This window comes from Diadema setosum, chromosome 16 (genome assembly GCF_964275005.1).
Source record: "Diadema setosum chromosome 16, eeDiaSeto1, whole genome shotgun sequence".
NCBI lineage: Eukaryota > Metazoa > Echinodermata > Echinoidea > Diadematoida > Diadematidae > Diadema > Diadema setosum.
Window position 1 is genome coordinate 20,097,800 of NC_092700.1, and position 21,227 is coordinate 20,119,026.

The window sequence follows — 21,227 nt, forward strand, 5'->3', positions numbered from 1 at the left end:
AACCCTATCAGTAATGTTTGCATAGTGTGTTACTTTACGGTCAGAGGATTTCGCATGCATTATTTCAAACTGCTCGTGTTTGCGTAAATTGTGCATTGCTTGAAACCGTGGTTTTGCTACCGGTTATACTCATCTGACGGCAATGAATACTTTGAAAATAATTTGTACTTATTTCCGAATCATATAAAAACACATACAAATATAGGCAAAATATCAAAATCATGTACATCAAAATAAGATACGGAGGATGGCCCAATTTCAGTGATATTATTAGAATACGACTGTTCCTCCTTGCGGTCCTTCGATTAGTTCAGTTTAACAACAGCAACAGCAACAACAACAACAACAAAAACAAAAACAAAAACAACAAAAACAACAAAAACAAAATGCATACTTATGACTTAGCAGAAAATAGAAAAAAGGAACAAAAACAAAAACAACAAATCAAAAAACGGAGCGTGTGCGCAAACATGCACAGACGCAAATACAACTGATGAAGTGTCTAACAGTGACATTAATTTCCATTTTTGCCCCACTTCAACTTACAATTTTATTTGAAAACAAAAATAATCACGTTCATTTTCCTTTAACTCATGGATGAGAACTAAAATATGGGAAAAAAAGATTGCCCACTCGGCTTTTCGCCAAGGAAGCATGCATGTTTTTAACCGACTTAAATTGCGAGTGGTAATCCTGCCATTTCCCTTCCATTTCTGGAGCATCTACGTCAAGACAAGCTAATCCTTTCTCATTATATCACTCGTATAAAAGCTGCCAAAGTCACTACACATGGCCTCCTGGGATAAACTACGACGGGTATTCGAGGGGACTTGCATAAGATCTGAGTGGCATTCCAATCCCCACCCCTTCCCAACCAAGCGGTATAGAATCAAACACCCTTGTCTGGGAATTGACGCATATCTTTTGTAATAAACAGCTGATAAAATACGTAAGATATCTGATTGTGGTATTGATTGCAATCATTATTAATATAGAGGGTCTATTTATATATAAATGTTGTTATAATTAGTGGTATTATTATAGTATAGAAATGATGATTGTAATAATGATGATAATGATGATAATCATCATAAACAGACAAAGGAAGAAAGCGTGGATATGGCTTTATTATGTATGGAATGATTGGAGGACAAATAGTCTTCTTTTCCTCTAATCTGCTGCAAGATCGTGAGATTATTATGGAATGCACTTAGAGCATGACATTGTGATGGCTTGCATCATTGACTGTCATTATTCGTTACAATCATACGACATGTTGGGTTACATGAGCCAGATTTTTTTTTTCTAAGTACACATTCGTTGAAACATGCACGGAGTATAAGTAACGTACTCAACGCAGATGTTAGCCATCAAACAAAACAATGTAAGTGGCATACGAGACGAGACTGAAAACAAAAGAAGATGAAAATAATAAGAGAATGGAGTGACGGCGACCGCACAAAATCACGGGTGATTTTCCGCGTATGATTACGGGCGCCATCGTATTATGAAGGTCGACTCTGAAAGACAGTATCCAGATTTCTTGTTCTAGGAGGCGGAGGAGGAGGAGGAGGAGAAGGAAAGGTGGGGGGGGGGGAGGTGTGATGATACCAACAAAGAGTACATGTCACCTACGAAAAGAGTGAATGTATGAAAGATGGTTATCACAGTTGTATTACGATGAAAACAAAATAATGCATATGAGTGTTAACTTTAACTATTAAGAATGACGTTACTTGATGAGAAAATTGACGTTAGTTGGTGAGAAAATTGAAGTGAAGGAACAGAATACTGAAAATTATAAAAGGCAAAGAAGACAATGCTACGGTGTTATAGTTATGCAATAAATCCGGGTTACTATAGTATGTCAAATCTGGCCACTATGTTCATGGCCATGTAGGAGGTCTGTATCACATGTACACAACTCTGTCACTGCATTTTTAGTAACAGGCATGACATAATGAATGTACATAATATGTCCTTTTTTTTTAGGATGATGTATAATGGAGAGTCACCCAGAGTACACAGCAAAGCGTGAGAGGTTATCATTCATTTTAACGGCGTGTTAATACAGAAGAAACAAATTAATGGATTTTCAAACACAATATACTTCATTAAAAAAAAAAGAGTAACAACCCGACGCTGACGTGATCACAGTTACGTGAGTGTGAACGTATAATAGATTGTACAAATTTCTAATTGGATCTTTAATGTTTGACTTGATTCATCACAATTTGCAGCACGATGTGATCATGTCTGATTACTGTTTTTTTTTAAACTGAGCATGCACATGATACAAGACAAGGGGATTTGAATTATGAACCAGCAAAAATCAAATCTGAAATTGGCAAACAATGCATGTCATATTCGGGTAGCATAATTTGAAGAGGTTTCCCAAATGATCTATAAAAAAAAAAAAAAAGATCGTAACGCTTTTTGCTAATCATTTTGAAAGCATCTCTTTATAGCGAACAACGTTTGAGTGATCCTCCATAAAAACCTGCAAGTGTTTAAATTCATAATATTACTTCTTTAAATCTTGCAAATACGTATACAAATGTATTGTGAAAGGACTGGCCTAGTCGACTATAGCCTGCTTGTTTTTGCTGGTTCTTTTCTACCAACTGAAAATGTTCTTCAACCCTTGATTATCATGATCATTTTATGTCTGTTATGGCTTTGATTGTTTGGTAAATCAGTTACATTTCATTTAAAAACAAACAAACAAACAAACAAACTCATAATCTGTTTTCCACATGGCCATGCATGCAGTCTGGAGCTACTAATGGAAAGAGCAGTGTGTGATTGATTAGTATATGCGCAGTCTCCTTTAATCCTGACATTTCCACCTGGTCGGACAATTTCCTACCCCCGATTTTTGCAGCGATATGTCACTATCGAATTGCCGAACCATCCATATTCTGTCGCCTTTCATTTAATCGGATGGATAACATGTTCAAGTCTACAGGGAGTTATCCACTCGTAATTAAGGTTTAATCTGCGACGGAAATTATATGACAATCTTGACAGTCGTAGCAAACAAAGCCATTTCCGTTTATGTCATCAACAACGTTATAGACAATGGCATACTTTTATCGTATATACTCTATGAATTATCCAGTTGATAAAGTCGGTAATAAGATAATTTATATCTCTTTGAACAAGGCATAATAGAAACCGACATTGAACAAATCAGAGTTGCAGGGTGATGTGAGGAAAACACGCATATTGTCACCGCTCTTGCATTAATAGCTAAATGACTTTGGCGACATTCATTAGCAATTCAGCAATTTCAAACATTGCGCTCGCTAGGGTGAGCTCATCGATGTACTTCGGTCTTTGCTAAAAGTCAGCGCAAATAGATTTCTCCGCACAGTTATCGAGTAACGGGTAGTCTCCCGGAGCCTGTGGTATATAGCATAATCACATGCATAAACATTATGCTGCGTCGCTATACTATCGTTGATTGTTGATATCACTTTAATATGCACCCATGCACTTGTTTCATGAATGTGTATGTGTGTGTGTTTCTGTGTGAATGTGTGTGTGTGTGTGTGTGTGTGTGTGGGTGGATGTGAGTGTGGGTGTGTGTGTTTGCGTGTGTGTGTGCTTTGGGGAATTGCATTCACTGCTGGGCAACAAAGACTTTATACCACTAACGTACACAAAATTGAAAGTATAGGGTGTTTTTTTTTCCACTTCGTTAAAAACCTAATGAAATTTAGCACGCGGGAGAACAGCATGCAAGGGGAGGGATGTATTATACATGTCGCATTTTAATCAGTTTCATTCGATGTTCACTGTGCTAATTGAGCGTGCTGTTTGGTTGTTGTTTTTTTTTTCCTCTCTATCATAATACCACGGGTATGGAAAGTTGAGGAGAGTATCAAAAACAGCGCTACAGTTTGCATGGTATGTATAGGCTATCTTTATTACCATTGTTGTGAAAACGGCACGTTTATGTTGAATGTCTTATCCGATTCTTTGACATTTAAGAGAAAGCTCATTAAATCAAACAGCAAACATTTTACACAATCTCAGCAAAATGTCATCACACGTTATTGTTTTTTTTTTCCGTCAGGTCTTTTACCTCGTACCTAGCTGTTACGTAACAACAAATCCCTACAATGGGGCTCCCTACATCGACTGTTCGTAGCCGAGAGATATAAATGAGTGTGATCTTTGTAAGGACGTTTGGTACACTGCGAAAGCTCCCATCTTTTTAAGGCTCATCAAAATAAATCGCTTACTGAAAACAAAGCAAAACAACGCAAAATGTTACGCACAAAACGTGAAAAAAATGTTGCAGGGTAGAACAAGGCATGTCGGAATCTAAGATGTTAGCAATTGCTCACGAGAGCAGTAGATCTATTTCAGGATCGCATGGGAAGGTGTCATCGTCCGCCGAGCTGGCCCGGGTCTCCTAGGGGTGTTAATCGCGCCACGGTAGACGTGTTACTGGTTTACAGCTTGCTTTACCAGACGCGACTACCGAGTGTAAAGCGAAACCATGCATGACCTTTAGTAGTTTATCATCCAACGATGCAAAGTAAGTTTAATGTAATATAGGGTAAGGATCCTCCTGGACGAATGCACTATCGTCGATATGACTATAGCAGCATCCTGCATGGAAATCATAATCTAATTTTGTCGACGTCAAAATCCTCATTAAGGATTTGCTTTAGTTAGTATATCAGTCATGAATTTGTTATTTCACCGTTATTTCTGGGGTCATGGTGGTTTCATGTTGATAGATCAATGTTAAAGGAACACTCACAATGAAAGAAAATTGATAGTATTGAATGACATCCTTGTGAATTGAAGAGCCAAGTGAATGATGACTTTGGCAACTTGGACAACAACAATTTACGGCAGCTCAAATTTTCAGTTATAGTTCCTGCAACCCCCCCCCCCAAAAAAAGAGAGAAGATACTAACTAATGTAATGATAAAAATTAATGATAATGATCCCTACACTCTAAGAAAAAAAGGTTCTTTTGAGCACCATTAAATGGTTCTCAGCACTGTCACAATAGCGACACCCTTTTAGGTGCTCGTGAGAACCTTTTCTAAATGGTGCTTGTCGGCACCTTTTGCAAAAGGTGCCCATTAGAACCTTTTTCCCGATGAAATGGTGCTCGTGAGTACCATTTAAAAGGTGCCCATGGGCACCTTTTTGACTAAAGATGGGCACCTTTTTGACTCTTTTCAAAAGGTGCTCATGAGAACCATTTCATTGGAAAAGGTTCTAATGGGCACCGTTGTTAAAAGGTGCTGACAGGCACCATTTAAAAAAGGTTCTCACAGGCTCCAAAAAAGGTGTCGCTATTGTGACAGTGCTGAGAACCATTTAATGGTGCTCAAAAGAACCTTTTTTTTTTTTTCTTAGAATGTAGTATGTGAATTGATGTCTGTGTATTTTTGGTGTGTTTCACATGCAGTGCTGGTAAGGTGCTTCACTGGCACCATTCTTAAAGGTACATTACCTATCTGCATTGAAAATGTGCATCACAAACTCATTTGAAATGAAATGAATTCATCTGAATTTCATCTCATCAGTCAAATATACGTTCAAAACATGTATACATATAGCAATACATCAGCATATCATACATTATCATTGACACTGGGAAAAAAAGAGCAAGGATAACACACCCATGCACACACAGTTTCACAAGCATGAATACATGTACATGACATTCACCAATATTTTTTCATGAAACATTACTCAATAACTGAAAAGCATAGAAATTTGCTCTTTCACATATTCGCAGAAATGTATTTATTCACCTTCACTTTTACAATCTAAAGGTGATGTTTGTATTTGTCATGTTATAATCTGTCAAATATTCTTAACAAAATATTTTCATTTGTTCACTAATTTTTTCCATAATATTTGTCATTTGTGTACCGAGCAGTTCTTGAAAGACCATCACACATCTCTGTACAGATGATATGAAATAGCAAGAGGTGCATCAGGCTTTTGAAATACATAACAAAATTTCTAATTCTCTGTGAAATAATTCCTGCATGGATGAGATACAGTAATTGTGTAAGTCATAAGATAGGCAGAAGGCAAGTACATTACCTGCTTAAGTAGTATGAGGAACTTTTTCCACATATTTGCTAGTTTGTTTGGTGTTGTTTTTTTTCCTTTTAACGCATATTTGTCCTAAAAGCAACTACAAAGGGCAGGAAAACAATTCCATTAAACAGGACCTTTGGTATTGTCACAGAAAACATACATTATATTGCTGGTACTGTATGATACTTCGGATAGGATAAGCTTTACACTTCTTCACTTCACTTCACTTCACATTCATAACGTCGAGTACTTGAATTAACTTATCTTTGTATACGAGTGACCTTTTTTGTTGTTGTTGTTGTTCTGCAATTTGAGAGCACCTTAGACACATCTATACAACTGCAAATACAAGAAGAGTATCAATTCAGGTTAATCATGACTTCTGACAATTTACAGCATGTCCTACGAAAACACACACAAAAAAGAAAAGAAAGGAAAAGAAAAGAACACATTGTTTTATAATGAGAAGGATAATAAGAATCCCAAGGGGAAAAGAGCTAGGATACCACACCCACACAGTTTCACAAGCATGAATGAACAAAATTCCTCAACCATGATCTTAAATATATAACATTGGGAATCGATAAAAATTTGAAGAGTTTGATAGCAAAAATCGATAAGTCCATTTTTGAAGATTTTGAAGTACGGTCTCTGTCATAAAGTACAAAATAATAGTAATACCTTTTAGATTATATATTGGTTACTACACTTACATATAAAGGTAACATTTTTGAAGTTATGGTCAAAAGAAGCAAACATTTTCTTATTGTTCTCTTTAGTTTTCTTGACCTTTAATCGCAAATATCTCCACTTGGCAAATATGGACTTATCGGTTTTTGCGAACAAACTCTTCATTTACACTTTTTTTTTATAGCAGAGCAACAAATTCATTAGAGTAAACTGTATGCAGGCCTAAATCTGAGGTTTGAATTTGCTGTCCTATAACCTGCCTATGACAATAATATGTTGTTAGCATTTGTCATTTTGTTCACCAAATTTGCCAACAGTCTTTTAAACACCACACATGTACATTTTGTATTTCTGCAAAAGCAATATAAACTGGTGACAAGAGGTGCATCAGTGCTTTGAAATAAATTACATAATCTTCAATTCTCTACACAATACGTAATTCCTGCGTGGGTATAAATGCAATAAGTTTTACCTGTCTAGGTGCAAACTTTAAAAGTGTGCAGAAATCGACCACACAATGACTGGAGAATTATAAAGAGCATTTTCCTTTTGTGCTTTTAAAGTTTAGAACTATGAATGACTCCACTTCTCAGATTGGCATCTGGTGTGATCTCATTACGTCTACCCCCCCCCCCCTCGCCCCCCCCCCCCCCAATTACAGTTGATTCAAAGCTGTTAAATGCAAATTATAGTGAAACATTATCACTGGTACATTGTAAGTTGCAAATACTGTATTGGGATCATAACAAAACATGTGACCCTCCATCACACAAACCAACAAAAAGTCGCCTGACATAAATATTTGGTTGACGGCAGATTCTGAAAGAGCAGCTATAAAATACACTATAAGTCAATGCAAACGAACTTACCTACCCTATCTACATATTTCTCAAAGGTTTTCTCTGGCAGCATCAGTGTGTTTTCTTTGACTCAGCTCATTCTTGGCTAGCGTAGGTTTCTGGTCGATGCTGTCAACGGGCTATCGGGCTAAAACTGTCATTCTGATTGATGTATTCTTTTGGTCACCCAGCTCATTCTTGACTAGCCCATCGGTTCTGTTTGATGCTGTCAACAGGCTATCACAGGCTGTCATTCTGGTCGATGTATCGTCTTAGCCACACAGCTCATTCTCGACTAGCCCAGGGTTCTGGCTGATGCTGCAAATGGGCTATCCCGGGCTCTTATTCTGATCGATGAATTCTTGTGGCCGCCCAGCTCATTCTTGGCTAGTGTTAAGCCTACCGGTTCTGGCCGATGTTGTCAACGGTCTGTCACGGGCTGTCTCTCTGATCAATGTAGAGTCTACCTTTTTCCCTAACCGCACCAGCGACCCAAACACGTACGTACTGCTTCATCGTCCCGGCCAGAGTTACTTGTTCCCTGGTTTCTGTGCATGTTGGTGTGTCCACTTCCCTGATATATGAATTGAAAGATACAATAGACCTACACCGCATTAATAAAACAATGTCATTGCTATAATTCGATAAACAGAACACGGCATTACACGGCGTGACTCCTCACTGAGAACAAGCCTGAAAACATACTGAAGAGATTTTGACCTAACAGTTAGGCCTACTGGGCTGTAGACAGACCTCTATTGGCTCTAACGTTAACACTGACAGTTATACATAACTTATAAGCTTCTAACATTAGAACAAATTTCCTTATTGCATGTAGACGGTATAGACCTTACCCCGGGGCGCTCCTTGTACACAGTTATCTTTGCGTTCGGCGTTGGGGCTATGTTTCAGAGTTAGTAGACTCTATTTTTAATAGGCAAAGAAATATCTAAACGTTACATGCATACCTAGCTAAGTAACTTAGCCCGGCCCAGTCGCTGTAAAAACGTGACAGCCATGCTCCGGCCCTGCACGGCGTCTGTTCGGGCTAGCCCATGAGCCATTGCTATGCCAAATTTCTAATTGTAAAGTGTCTGTCAGCTCAGCCTATGTTATTGATAGATCTGGATCTACTGTACCTGGTAAACATTACAAAAGATAGCAGCTTCGATCAAATTAGATCTATCATTAAGATCTAGCTAACCGTTAACCAGTTGAGGACGGTTTGATTTTGCTACAACACGCATTTTCCATAGTCACCTGCCCGAGTATGCTCGGGACTCGTCCTCAAACTGAGTGATGAATCTAACACGTAACATTCTAACTTGATTTTGTACCAACGTCGAACGAATGTCATCTAAAAATGAGATAAAACCACATTAAAACTAAAAATCTTACCTCTTCTCCTGAATTGTGATGACTGCTGTGGCGAAAATGGAATTGACAGTGACACGTTTCCAGTCCACTTTGTCAAAAGTAATGTCTAACGTTACCGGGTGCCGTTCGTTATGATGGGCGTGATGTGTCTACACTATCTAGCCGCGCCGTCTGCCGTTGCGCTGCATGTATGGTATTGCATTGGCACTCTGCCGCTATGTGGTGGTAGGTTTGCATAGGCTAGCGCAGGCAGGCAGCACAGGGCTACACAGCCGCGGCGCGTGTCGCCGCGGTTACATACTAGTAGTCCTACACAGTGCAGTGCTAGTACTAGTATGTGTACGTTTACGCGTACGCATATCTGATCGAGCGCTAAAATTGGATGGTGGGAGCTGTCAGTTGGCACGCAGCCAAGAGAAGTCATTAGTCTACGATAAAAACAATTATGTACTTTTTATTATCACAGCAGTAAAAACGCATAGAATATTTTTGTATCAATACCACAGTTTTGGTGATTCTTACATCTGACATTCGAATATACAGCAAGGGGAAAAATGAAAGTGGACCTAAAGATATTGTTTGACCTGCAGGAGTACCACAAATAACACTCGGGGACTGGGTCGCATACTAGCAAATGGTGACGAACGGAACCATTTCGATTGGGAACCATTTATAGGTGCTCATCGGAACCATTTTGCGAGAACCATCTGACGAGAACCATTTTGGAGCCGACGAGAACCATTTGAGAACCTTTTTTTCTTAGAGTGTAGGTCATGAGAGGTCGTGATTGTAACGTCGCTTACGCATTTAAGTTTTCATTGCTCTCTTACCATTCATCCAGTTTCCACACACATACACGTACTCACTACCATCATGTACCATGCATTCGTCCAAAAGTCATAAGTCCTCCCATTGATGTATAGATGTATTATACATCTTCTCGTCATGGCGGCCTTACTCCCACCATTATTTCTTCTCAAGATGATGATAGATGTGTCGCAATTACATATCTTCCGTCAAGCTATCAAATACAATTTGTGTGTGTGTGTGTCAAAGAAAATTGAATAATAACTAATTGGTTTCCTGTCTTTGTCTTACTGGCGAGTATATACCAGAGAGATGGAATTCATCTCGCATGCCCATGATAACGGTATAGAAAAGACGGTACTGACGGAAATAGACAATACGATAACGCAACAATTGTTTTATGAAACTCTCGCTGCCATTATATAACAGTGCCAGCAGTGTGCGCGTTTGACAGCGTGTGATGGACCGATCCATATTTCTTGTTGTTGTTGTTGTTGTTGTTGTTGTTGTTGTTGTTGTTGTTGTTGTTGTTGTTGTTGTTGTTGTTGTCAGGGCTTCAAGGCCATTATTCCACATGAAAGTCTAAGGGTTGATTTTCGAAACGTCAATTTGGATGTTGCGAACAGGACTAAAGGTAAGGGAAGCTTGCAACACATCTCCTTAAGAAACTGCAGAGCATTCATATTAATTGGAGTCGGTTTTTAGTGAAATACCCATTCATTGAAGATTATTGTGTAATCGGGACTGGAAATGTAACTAGTGACCTATAATATTAGGTGTATGATTATTTCATGAAGGAAGATACTTTGCGTGTGAACGGCGGATCCATAAAAGGCGCGAAATGATGGAAGTGGGGAACAGAGAATAACATTACGATCAGCATGATCAATCACAATATAGCGATGCCACAGCAACTGTTTGGCTGAATACCATCTATCTGTGACATTTTCATACTTACATGCCCAATTGTAACTTTTGGTAACAGAAGTAGCTGCAAATAGCAACATTAGTCCATATTCTCAACTCTTCGCTCGTTAGCTACTTAACTTTTCCTGATGCTGTTTTCTGTTTTTTTTTTTTAACATTGTCGATATTTTCTATGTTATCGCTAACTCCGACCTTTCATGAATACACCATATTTATATGGACAAATCTCCGAGCAGCTGCGGCGCCTCATACGTCTTGGGTTTTTTAGTTAAGTCACGTGACCTCCAAGACCCGGGTATCGAGATAATGCATTTTGCATTTGCTATTCAATCATGCACACCGCCAAATGAATGCCGATGGTGTTGACAAAGGAAAAAAAAAATGGGAAAGCCATCACTCCATGTTTGTAAGACCACTAGAAATGTGGATGTGGATAAGCGAAAGGACCCAGAGTACCCATGCATGCAGTATATAATTACGTCGAAATGTCATGGGAAGAATATGAGTGCATTTTGTTATTGTGTCGGAACAAAAAGAAATGGAGAGAGGATGAAAGTACTGGCATATGTGTACGTATGTATGATGTATGTAGGCCCTATGTATGTATGTATGTATGTATGTATGTATGTATGTATGTATATGTATGTATGTGTGTATAATGTGTATGTGTATGTATGATACATGAAACGAAACATAAATACATGTACATGTTTGTAACCAGTCATCATTTTATTCATTGAGCTATATGATTGTATATTTCCTGCTTTTTTCTCCGTTTCACGTACCTTTTAGTATCTTTGCAGAATGTGTATAGGCTACTGAAACATTAGCAAAGAAACAGCTAAAGGACATATTTTGGGGAATGTTCAGCGGTGAAAATTGATTACCTCATCACAGTCCTTGGGCAAATGTCATTACTCTTGTTATGAGAGATATATTCAGAGTTATAGATTCAATGATATGAGTGTAAGGCTTGACAGCAAGCAAAAACTAATATTTCTGCAGAATGTATATAGGCCTATCAGTGCCTATGTTTCGCGTAAGTCCTTATCCCTACTCAAACAAAGAAAATAAACACACACACGCACACGAACACAAGCGGTGATTTGGCTCAGTCGGTTATAGCGCGTCTGCCTCCAGATCCAAAGGACACGGGTTCGATTCTCGAGTGTAACTGAGCAGTGCCGTGTGCTACCATACCATCCCCTCTACTAAAGTAAGAGGCAAAACAATCTGTCACTTGCATAGGACATGAAATGGAGGTTCCGTATGTGAGAGAGTCACAACGCATGCACGTATTAAAAGACCCCGCTTCATTCATTCATTGCAAAGAGCAGGGTGTTAAACCAGGTGAGTAGTGGTCCCACCTCACAACAAACTGAACCCCATGGAAGACCAGCTATTGCAGCTGAATATGGGTTATCCAATCATCTTCTCAGATGGAAATAAAACAAACAAATGAACAAAACAAAACAAACGAACACACACACACACACACACATAATCTTCACTCCAAAAAAAAAAAAAAAACACACAAAAAAACACAATTTGAATACAACTTTGTAGTCTTGGGGCCTATACACGCAAGTTTTCCCAAAGCTTATTTCGACTTTGCACGTCGTAATGCAACGATTAAGCTTTGACAATGTTTGAGTTTCCATTGCATATAGGATGGTGTAATCCGAATCAAGACTGGAAGCGAACAAATTCCCCTCAACACCTTTCCTCGCTTTCGCCTCTTACGCATCCATCTATTATAGTAGGACCCCCTGTAGTGCGCAGCGAAGCATGGACATGGCGGTAATATAGTTCAGGGTTATATGGAGCGAAAGTCAACATCGTAATACTATTATCATTACGTGGACATCTTCGAGAATACGGCCAGGCGCACATTGAGGGTCAGGACAAAGTAGAGGAGGATAAAACCAGGAAACGATGCCCACACGTTGGTCAACATCATATAGTGCGTTTGCAGCCCCACTCCCCTCCCCCCCCCCCTCCACCACCCCAGTCTAATGGTAGTAGCCTTTCAAGCTGTCTCAACCAATCAAATCACATGGAAATCAGACGGCCAGCCAACCAAAAGATTTCTGTAATCCTCAACCATGCTCTGAGAGGCAAAGGAAAAGAACGGCTAATCAAAATCAAGTTGCATGCACACTGCTAGCAGACAAAACAAATTAAGGGATTAACTTTAAACATGATCCGTTATAATGGATGGACCGGTACATCTTAACTTTAGATACAATAGATCAACTACAAACAGTAAATAACATAAACTATTGATGTTTAAAGCACAAGATTTACTTGTTTTTCGCAATATCTAAAGTATCTATTAATCGTAACTCAAAGGAACATGCTACTCGATCTTTGAGGTTTGGGAATATCGATCACACAGTGTCATCTCGATGGATTACAAGTGTGATGAGATTGGATTGCAGTGCCCGATGGTTGATGAACAATCGCTATCGAGGACTCGCATGCATGCATAAAACTTTAACTGCACTATAAACAATAAATGATATTGAACTCAAATCTTAGGTCGGCATAATGGGATGTTGTGTTATGATGGCAGAGCACGGGTCAATATTATCGTACAGGCAGCCGAACGCAATAATGCCATTTTAGAGCGCTGCGCCGTCGGCGATGCGTAACAAAGCTCATGCAGGCTTTCCAATTAGGCAATGGGCCGTCAAGCTCGATTTTGTATACTAGCTTGAGAATTATGGATGTGCATTATGTTATGTGGTATGTATAGCATGCATTGAGACAGCGGAAATATGGATTGAGAGATCCTATGATTATATGTTATAAGTTTACATTGAAAAAGACAACAATAGGAAAGTAGGAAGCGTCAGCAAAGATGCGATCTCCCCCCTCTCTCTTTCTTCTCCTTGTATATAATATCTACATACACACACACTTTATTATTTTTAATAGTTATATATGCGGGGTGTATGTATGTATGTGCACACACACACACACACACACGCGCACACACACACACACACACACACACACACATATATATATATATATATATATATATATATATATATACAGATGTATATTTGATACATATATTATTTCTTTCACAGAGGCTGTTCCTGACTAACATAGAGAGTGCCTATAAAAGGTTACCCGTCATACTGAAAGCAATCCGTATTAAGAAAACTGGTCTGATCTTGAATAAAAGTTATGGGGATTTGTCGTTTCATCTCGGAGGCAATATATAGGTACGAACTTGTTAATTGGATATGGATAGACCTATCCATACATTTGAATACATTAGTTAACTGGATAATTGCCTCATTAGCTTCTTGTCACGACGTAATTACAGTAATCAGCATTCACGAAGAAAGGGGCCAACATGTTAAGTTCGTGCGGATGACGTGTGCGCAATAAGCAATAACCAATGTATAGTGTATACAGTTACTGTACATGTAAGTGTGTGCCCGTGAGAATGATGATGGTGTGTGTGTTGGTGCGTGTTTGCGTGTGTATTTTATGAGTGCATCTGTACCATGATTATTTGTCTGTTTCGCATGTGTGTCTCTTAAAAGTCATTTTCTTTTTCTTCAAACCTTTTTGCATCGACGCCTATCCCGAGCATACCACATGTATGTATGACTGAATGATTGAATGACTGACTGACTGAATGAATGAATGAATGAATGAATGAATGAATGTAATACACATACATGTACTGAAACCCCATCATAGATCTGATGAGAACATAATGCCGCTCTGCACACATTAACATAGAATAAAGTCACGATTTTCAGCGAAGTTATTAACGAAAACATACGTAACTTGAGGGAACTGCTCCACTCCCGTCAGATATCCAAGCGTTAGGCAGGCTCCTGAATACCCCTCGGAGTGTAGAGCTAACTGATTTTAATGGCATCCATGAAGATGATATTAGTCGGTCAAGTCCTTGCAATATCCGCTGTAATGTGAAATCAACAGAGCATTTCATGGATGCATGTTTATGGCGTAACGGCTATCTAAATTATCATCTGGCATACAATCATGATGACATTTACCAAAGTCAATTGGCCACTAACATTAATGTTGTATTGACTGAGCATTAATATTCATGAGTTCTTCCGAGAATTTAGCATGTAACCGTGATTTTACCTCGTTGCGTATTATATTATAGCAGAATGTCGAACGTCGATTGCGGGGTGTTGTTTGTGCCGGTTCAACTTCACATGGCATGGGTGCTGACGTCACGCAATGTGTCATGATTGATTCCTGGAAGTGACCTTTAAGTGGAACAGTGGGGTCAATGCGATGCTCGGTGTGAGATCATCCACTTCAGTGGCCAGGACTAGAGATAATTGGATGGTCACGGATTTAGATCACACCCATTATGACTCTCCCTCTCTCCTTTCTCCTCCTCTTCTCTCCCTCTCCATCTATCTCTCACTTTCTCTCTCTATCCCTCTCTCTCTATCTGTCTCTTTTTTTTCTCTCTCTCTCCCTATCTCGTTTCCTCCTGCCGTAATCAAAATGCATTACTTCTGTCTCTCTCGTATTTCCCTTTCTCTTTTTTCTCCCTCTCTCCCCTTCCCTCATCCCCGTTTCTCTATCTATCTAATCTATCTATCTATCTATCTATCTATCTATCTATCTATCTATCTATCTATCTATCTATCTAATCTATCTATCTATCTATCTATCTATCTACTTATCTACCTATCTATCTATCTATCTATCTATCTATCTATCTACTTATCTATATATCTATCTCGTATTTCTCTAACTCTCTTCACTCTCCCTCTCCCGACTCCCTATCTATCTATCTATCTATCTATCTATCTATCTATCTATCTATCTATCTATCTATCTTTCTATTCATCTATCTACACGAGGTCTATCTATCTTTCTATATATCTATCTACACGTGATCTATATAATCTCTCCGTCTGCTATTATAGTATCTCTTCTCTCTCAATCTCTCTCTCTCCTCACTCATTCCCACCTGCATGTCGTAGTCTAGATGCATATATTTCTTTCCCTCTCCTTCTCTCTCTCTCCCTCCTCTCCCTTCCTCCAATCCGCTTCTCGCTCTCTCTCTCTATATTTATCTTTTTTCTCTCTTATTTACTCCTTATTGCCTTGACACCTGCCTATCCTCCTCATCTTGTTATTCTTGCTATCTTGTTTAGATGTGAACACCGGTCAATGCTTCCATTTTCTCTTTCTATGCCTTTCTTCATATCTTTCTTCTGGAATGTTTTCTCTCATGATTTCTTTCTTGATTTCGGATATTTTCATTTTTGTCTCTTCATCTTCATCTCCCCTTATTTCTTTTTCTCTCTCTCTCTCTCTCTCTCTCTCTCTCTCTTATTTTTACTCTTATAATATTGCTCTGACATCTCCACATCATCGGCACCTCACCTTGTTTAGATACGAACACATTTCAAATTTCCTCTTTTCTGTTTCTCAACCTTTTTTTTTTCATAATCTTACTTCATGATTTTGTTGTTTCTGGTAATCGTTTTCTTGCTTTATTGAATTTTTGACATTATTTTTTGTCTCGACTCCCCCCCCCCCCCCCCGCATCTACACCTCCCTCTCTCTCTCTCTCTCTACCCTTTCTCTCTCTGCCCGTGTTATGTATCTATCTTTCTCTGTATGTCCTTTCGTTATATTTTGCATACTTCTTGTATTCCTGTTTCCCATTTCTCCCATTGTGTTTTTCACTTTAATGTACTTATTCCCCACCTCATAAACTTCCTTCATGTTTTATGTTTTTCTAGCGGCAATATCTTTCTTTTTTCATTCTTCTGTCTCTCTTTGTCACTCTTCTGTTCTTCAATATTATATCCTTTCTTTTTTCTCTCTTTCTCTCTCATAATATCTATCTCTTTCCTATCAGCGCGTTTATTTCGTTACCTTTTTATCCTTCCTATGAGTATATTAATTGTCTAGGCATCACGCCTTGCAAGTAATGAAAGTTCAGTATATATGATACAACGAGCTCTCTCCTCTATACATCTAAAATCCCAAATTTTCTCCCTGTGTTTACCGACTCATTGCATTTTGTGGCGACAAATTTGCCATTAGCATGTGTCATAGTAGGCGGCTCTTTTTTTTTTTCTTTCTTTTTTTGGTCATACAGTCTCAAGGAGTCTTATAAGGAGCAAATAGCTGTGATCGTCAATGATCACGGTGATTATTCATGTTGCTAGGCGGGGTCTTACCAGGATGCGTGCCGAAATCGTGCTAAGTATACGGCTCGTATCATACATCACAAGATTCTCTTGCATCACGACTAATGTGTCATCATTAATTGGTATTGCTGGTTGTCTGGAATACGTGGCGGCGTGAAAGAGGGAATGAAGGGAAATGTAGAACGAGAGGGGAGGAGGGGGGGGGGAGAGGCAGAGAAAAAAAATAAGACAGCAGGGTTCGAACCGCAGCAGACAATTATTAGACCGAATCACGTGCAAATTTGGCCTTCACGAACTGGATATCAGTCCAGCTGGCATACAATATCCTACCAACATGGATTTTTCCCCTTTCCATCTTGTTTTCTAACAATCTCCATTTCTTGATTTATAAACTTAACGTGGACCGCTGAAAGAGCAATGGGTGATTTTTTTTTTTTTTGTATTATTATTCACATAACATCTGATGTATGCTTTAGGTTGTCTTCCTATTGTTATCTGAATGTATTTTGTTACTCATTATGTAAACGAGCATATTTCAGTTTGGATGCCAGTCACAAATTTGTCTTTTTAATTTGTCAATTTTCTCAACTTATCAACTAGCACATCATTGTTGTATTTTGATTCACTTATGACGGATAAGCATTGAAATGTTCTTTCCTTCATTTATATTATTCGCTCACAGGAAAGCCTAATGCAGAAATGGCGGCGATCTCTTGAAGGACGTTGACACCTCACAACAACCAACTCGCATGGGCCGACGCTGTCAGCTGCTCCTGTAAATCGCACACACCGATGCTCCTTGAGAACTTTGCATTGATGATCTGGGCAGTGCAAAGCTTCTGGGCGACCTAGAAACAATGAGAATCAGACATTTCATGGATAACAAGCACAGTAGCCGAGAAGAGTGCATTCTCCGGGGAGGGGGAGGGTGCGAGCGCATTGATGGATTAGATATGTCACATTCCGCGCAGACGACAGAACCTAGTTTCGCGCGGGAAAATCACTGCGGAACGGACGGCACCGACATGTCGCGTGAGGTTAACGCTAACGCAGTTCTGTCCACTGCTGACGTCGAAGAACCCACGCAACGATACGCCGACAGTTTCGCGGAACACCTTCCCGCAGAGACAAGCGACAAAGCCGCCAAAGGGAGAGGAACAACCGCCGTCAGCGGGGGAAGCGGTAGTGTTTTAACAAACGATGCCGAAATATCGTTTCACAGATTGGCTAAAATCGACGAGAATGACTCAGCTGGAGTCGTGTCCGACTCCGAGCCTTCGGGCAATGAGAAGGAGGACGTTTTGATGGCGGCCTGCAGTAGTAGTTGCAGCAGCATCAGTGACTGTGGCGCCGCTACCACCAGCGTCCTCTACACGGCTGGAAGTCGGCGAACTCTCAGCCAAATTCGAGAGAGTCTCGAGCAGAAGGTGAAGCGACTGCGCGCGGAGAAGGAGGCCGTGGACGAGAAGATACGACTGGCGCAAGAAGAGGAAGAGATTCGCGCGCGCGAACGTGTAAAAGTGCGCGGGAAAGTGATCATGCAGCGGAAGGACCGTCTGAAGAAGCTGGTGAACGACCTGAAATCGCAGCTGGACCAGCAGAGCCAAAGACTCCAGTGCGCGTACAGCACGCTCTTGCTCCTACAGCGGACTATCTTCAGGAGCAGAAGTTTCTGCAAGAGTCGGAGGATAAAAAACAGACCAGCAATTGCAGAGGCGCCATTTTGATTCTTCGTTCTTATATTGCATGATATCAGAGGTTTACGTCGATAGAGAAGAAGCAATGCGAAATATACATTATGATATTTACGGATGAGCAATGGTGGTCAGATAGTTTGATCCGATTTGTCGACTTAGAAACTGTCGCTCATATTTAGATTTGCAAATCCTGTGCAGATGGGGAGGGGTTATCGGACGGTCGGAAGTTAATAATAATGTTCCAGTTACACCTACAGAGCCGATGATTCACTATAAGAGCATTGTTCGATTGGTATTCAATTTGTTTGTAGGGACGCATGTGTTCAAGTGTGTGTTCCAAAGCTGTAAAGACGAATTCATATTTTCGGAACAAATTCTGTTATTGTGAAGAAAAACAGGATGCGATTTAATGAAAGATAATTATGAGAGGCGAAACATCGATCGGAAAGTGGCGAGTGAAGTGTCTCGATATAGTAAAGATTATGTGCAAATGACGGGTACACCCTCTAGAAGGGGCAGGTCTTGGAATAGATGAAAGAAAAGTTTCAACACGCATTACTCCATATGACTGATCATTGAAAAGCTTTTAAAAATTGTATAATAGCCGCTTTATCCATGTTATGCAACTGTCGATGCAATCTTTTGCCATCAGTTTCTCTACAGGACACCGCGTACGGTCATAAACACTGGCCATGCTGGCGAAGACCTTATTGTGGGGCCTCCTCTTCTTCGATGCTTATTCCCTTGAATGTCGCTAGCTATCACTTTTTGTAAACAATGTCATTCTTAAGAATTATTGTAAGTATAAATGTGGTTGCTGTTGATGACATTTCGCTTCAGAATAACACCAAATTGTCTCCAGGGTCCCGCGTCGGCACAGAAAGTGGAAGTAATATTTCGTTGTGGGTACAGTTTAAGATTATATAGGAACACTCCACCTGTAGCAGGAGGCTTGACCATAATGTTTTCCATTGTGATATTTGTTTCTTTTTATGCTTTCGTGGATATCAACGTTGAAACTACGCATTTATGAACAAAATAGCGTGCTGAGAGCATTTTTTCCCCAAAGTGCTATATGAACTAAAGCAATGGAGATGATGACGTTGATGATAATAATCATCTCATTATTTAGCATGTAGTTATGTAAATATTGTTATTATGAATGTTTTTCATTTTTATATAAAGATGATGATAATGATAATGATAATGATAATAATAATAACAATAATAATCATAATCAAATAATAACAATTGTATTATTATCATCATCATAGTCATTATAGTTGTTTATCATCATCATCGTCATCGTCGTCGTCATTAGTACTATCGTTATAATAATAATTATCATCATCATTATCAGTGCATCAGCAATAACAATTTGTATTAACATAGGTTAATCCCCTCCCCCTCCCCAACCATACACCAACTGCAGACAACCTGTTACATTTATACACCTAGGTCAGGGAAGATATCACGTTTTACCGTGACAGGAAAAAGGGATAATTTTGTGCCGGCCATCTCTGGTGTCATCTGAAATTATCCTCATACTTTAAACATCGAGTTATAACCTATCACAGCTTTTCTGAAATCTCAGCAAAGAAGTGTTGTTGACATGAGGTGAAAACAAACAATTCCATGATTTCTTGTAATATCAGTGTTAACGGCTCCATGACATTAATGCTCCTGCGACTCCAATTGCTCCCATGAAATATCTGCACGATAAGCCAAATATAAATTCTACCCACAATATAACCCTATGTCCTTATCCTAATCCTCACATCAAACTAAACCTAAAACCCTATTACAACCCTAACGCCTAACCCTAACCCTAACCCTAACCCTATAGATCCTTGTAGGAAATAAGACCGGAGCGATATTGTCGCAGGAGCAAATGTCGTGTAATCCTGGGTAATACGTGTTGTACATGTACTTTAACAATCGTGAAACACGGACGGTTGTACTCCAATGAACCATATGAATAATGTTGTTTGACCTACATACATACAATGTGCGAGATTTTCTTATAATTTTGAGAACTCTTCACATCGAATGTAACCCTTTCAAATAACTCTGCGTGCTATGATAGAATTTGTGTCCAATTTAGGTGGGTAGACTCTTGAAGAAGTCACGGAGAATTTTAACATGTTTACAGACAGCTTTCATTGTTTGTATCATAGCTTGACGCTGAGCATGTCCGGTATAAAGTCTCAGCGAAGCTTTTTGCGCGTGTCACTCTGCAATCCCTTAGTCTTATACTTTGGCACAACTTTTTGAATGAGTCAGTGCGAATCACAATTGCATTCACTGGACTCTCACATACGATTTCCTTTCCGACCTCCGACGAAAACAAAAAGAACAAAGGATGAAAGGTGAAATGAATATCTCTGTATAACGAATGTCTGTTATGCTTCCAAGTCGGTTCGTGATTGGCTTACTTTCAAAGGCAATCATTAACACGGACCAATCAGCGCGGTGTTTGTTTAATAGTGAGGCGTTTCTTCTTCCTTTCTCTCTTTCCAAGACCTCCTTTCATTTATCGATTTCTCTTTATCTATTTATCTATCTATCTATCTATCTATCTATCTCTTATTCAGTAACTTAAAATGAGTGTCTATGCACTTTGA

The 21,227-nt window shown here is 39.3% G+C and overlaps 1 protein-coding gene across 1 annotated transcript; it reads left to right on the forward strand.

Annotated features, from left to right (window-relative positions):
* Positions 1-17,763: 17,763 nt before the first annotated feature.
* On the forward strand, positions 17,764-18,633 carry LOC140239672 (uncharacterized). The gene has a single exon (XM_072319502.1). It carries the CDS (start codon positions 17,764-17,766, stop codon positions 18,631-18,633), a length of 870 nt encoding a protein of 289 aa, XP_072175603.1.
* Positions 18,634-21,227: the final 2,594 nt, after the last annotated feature.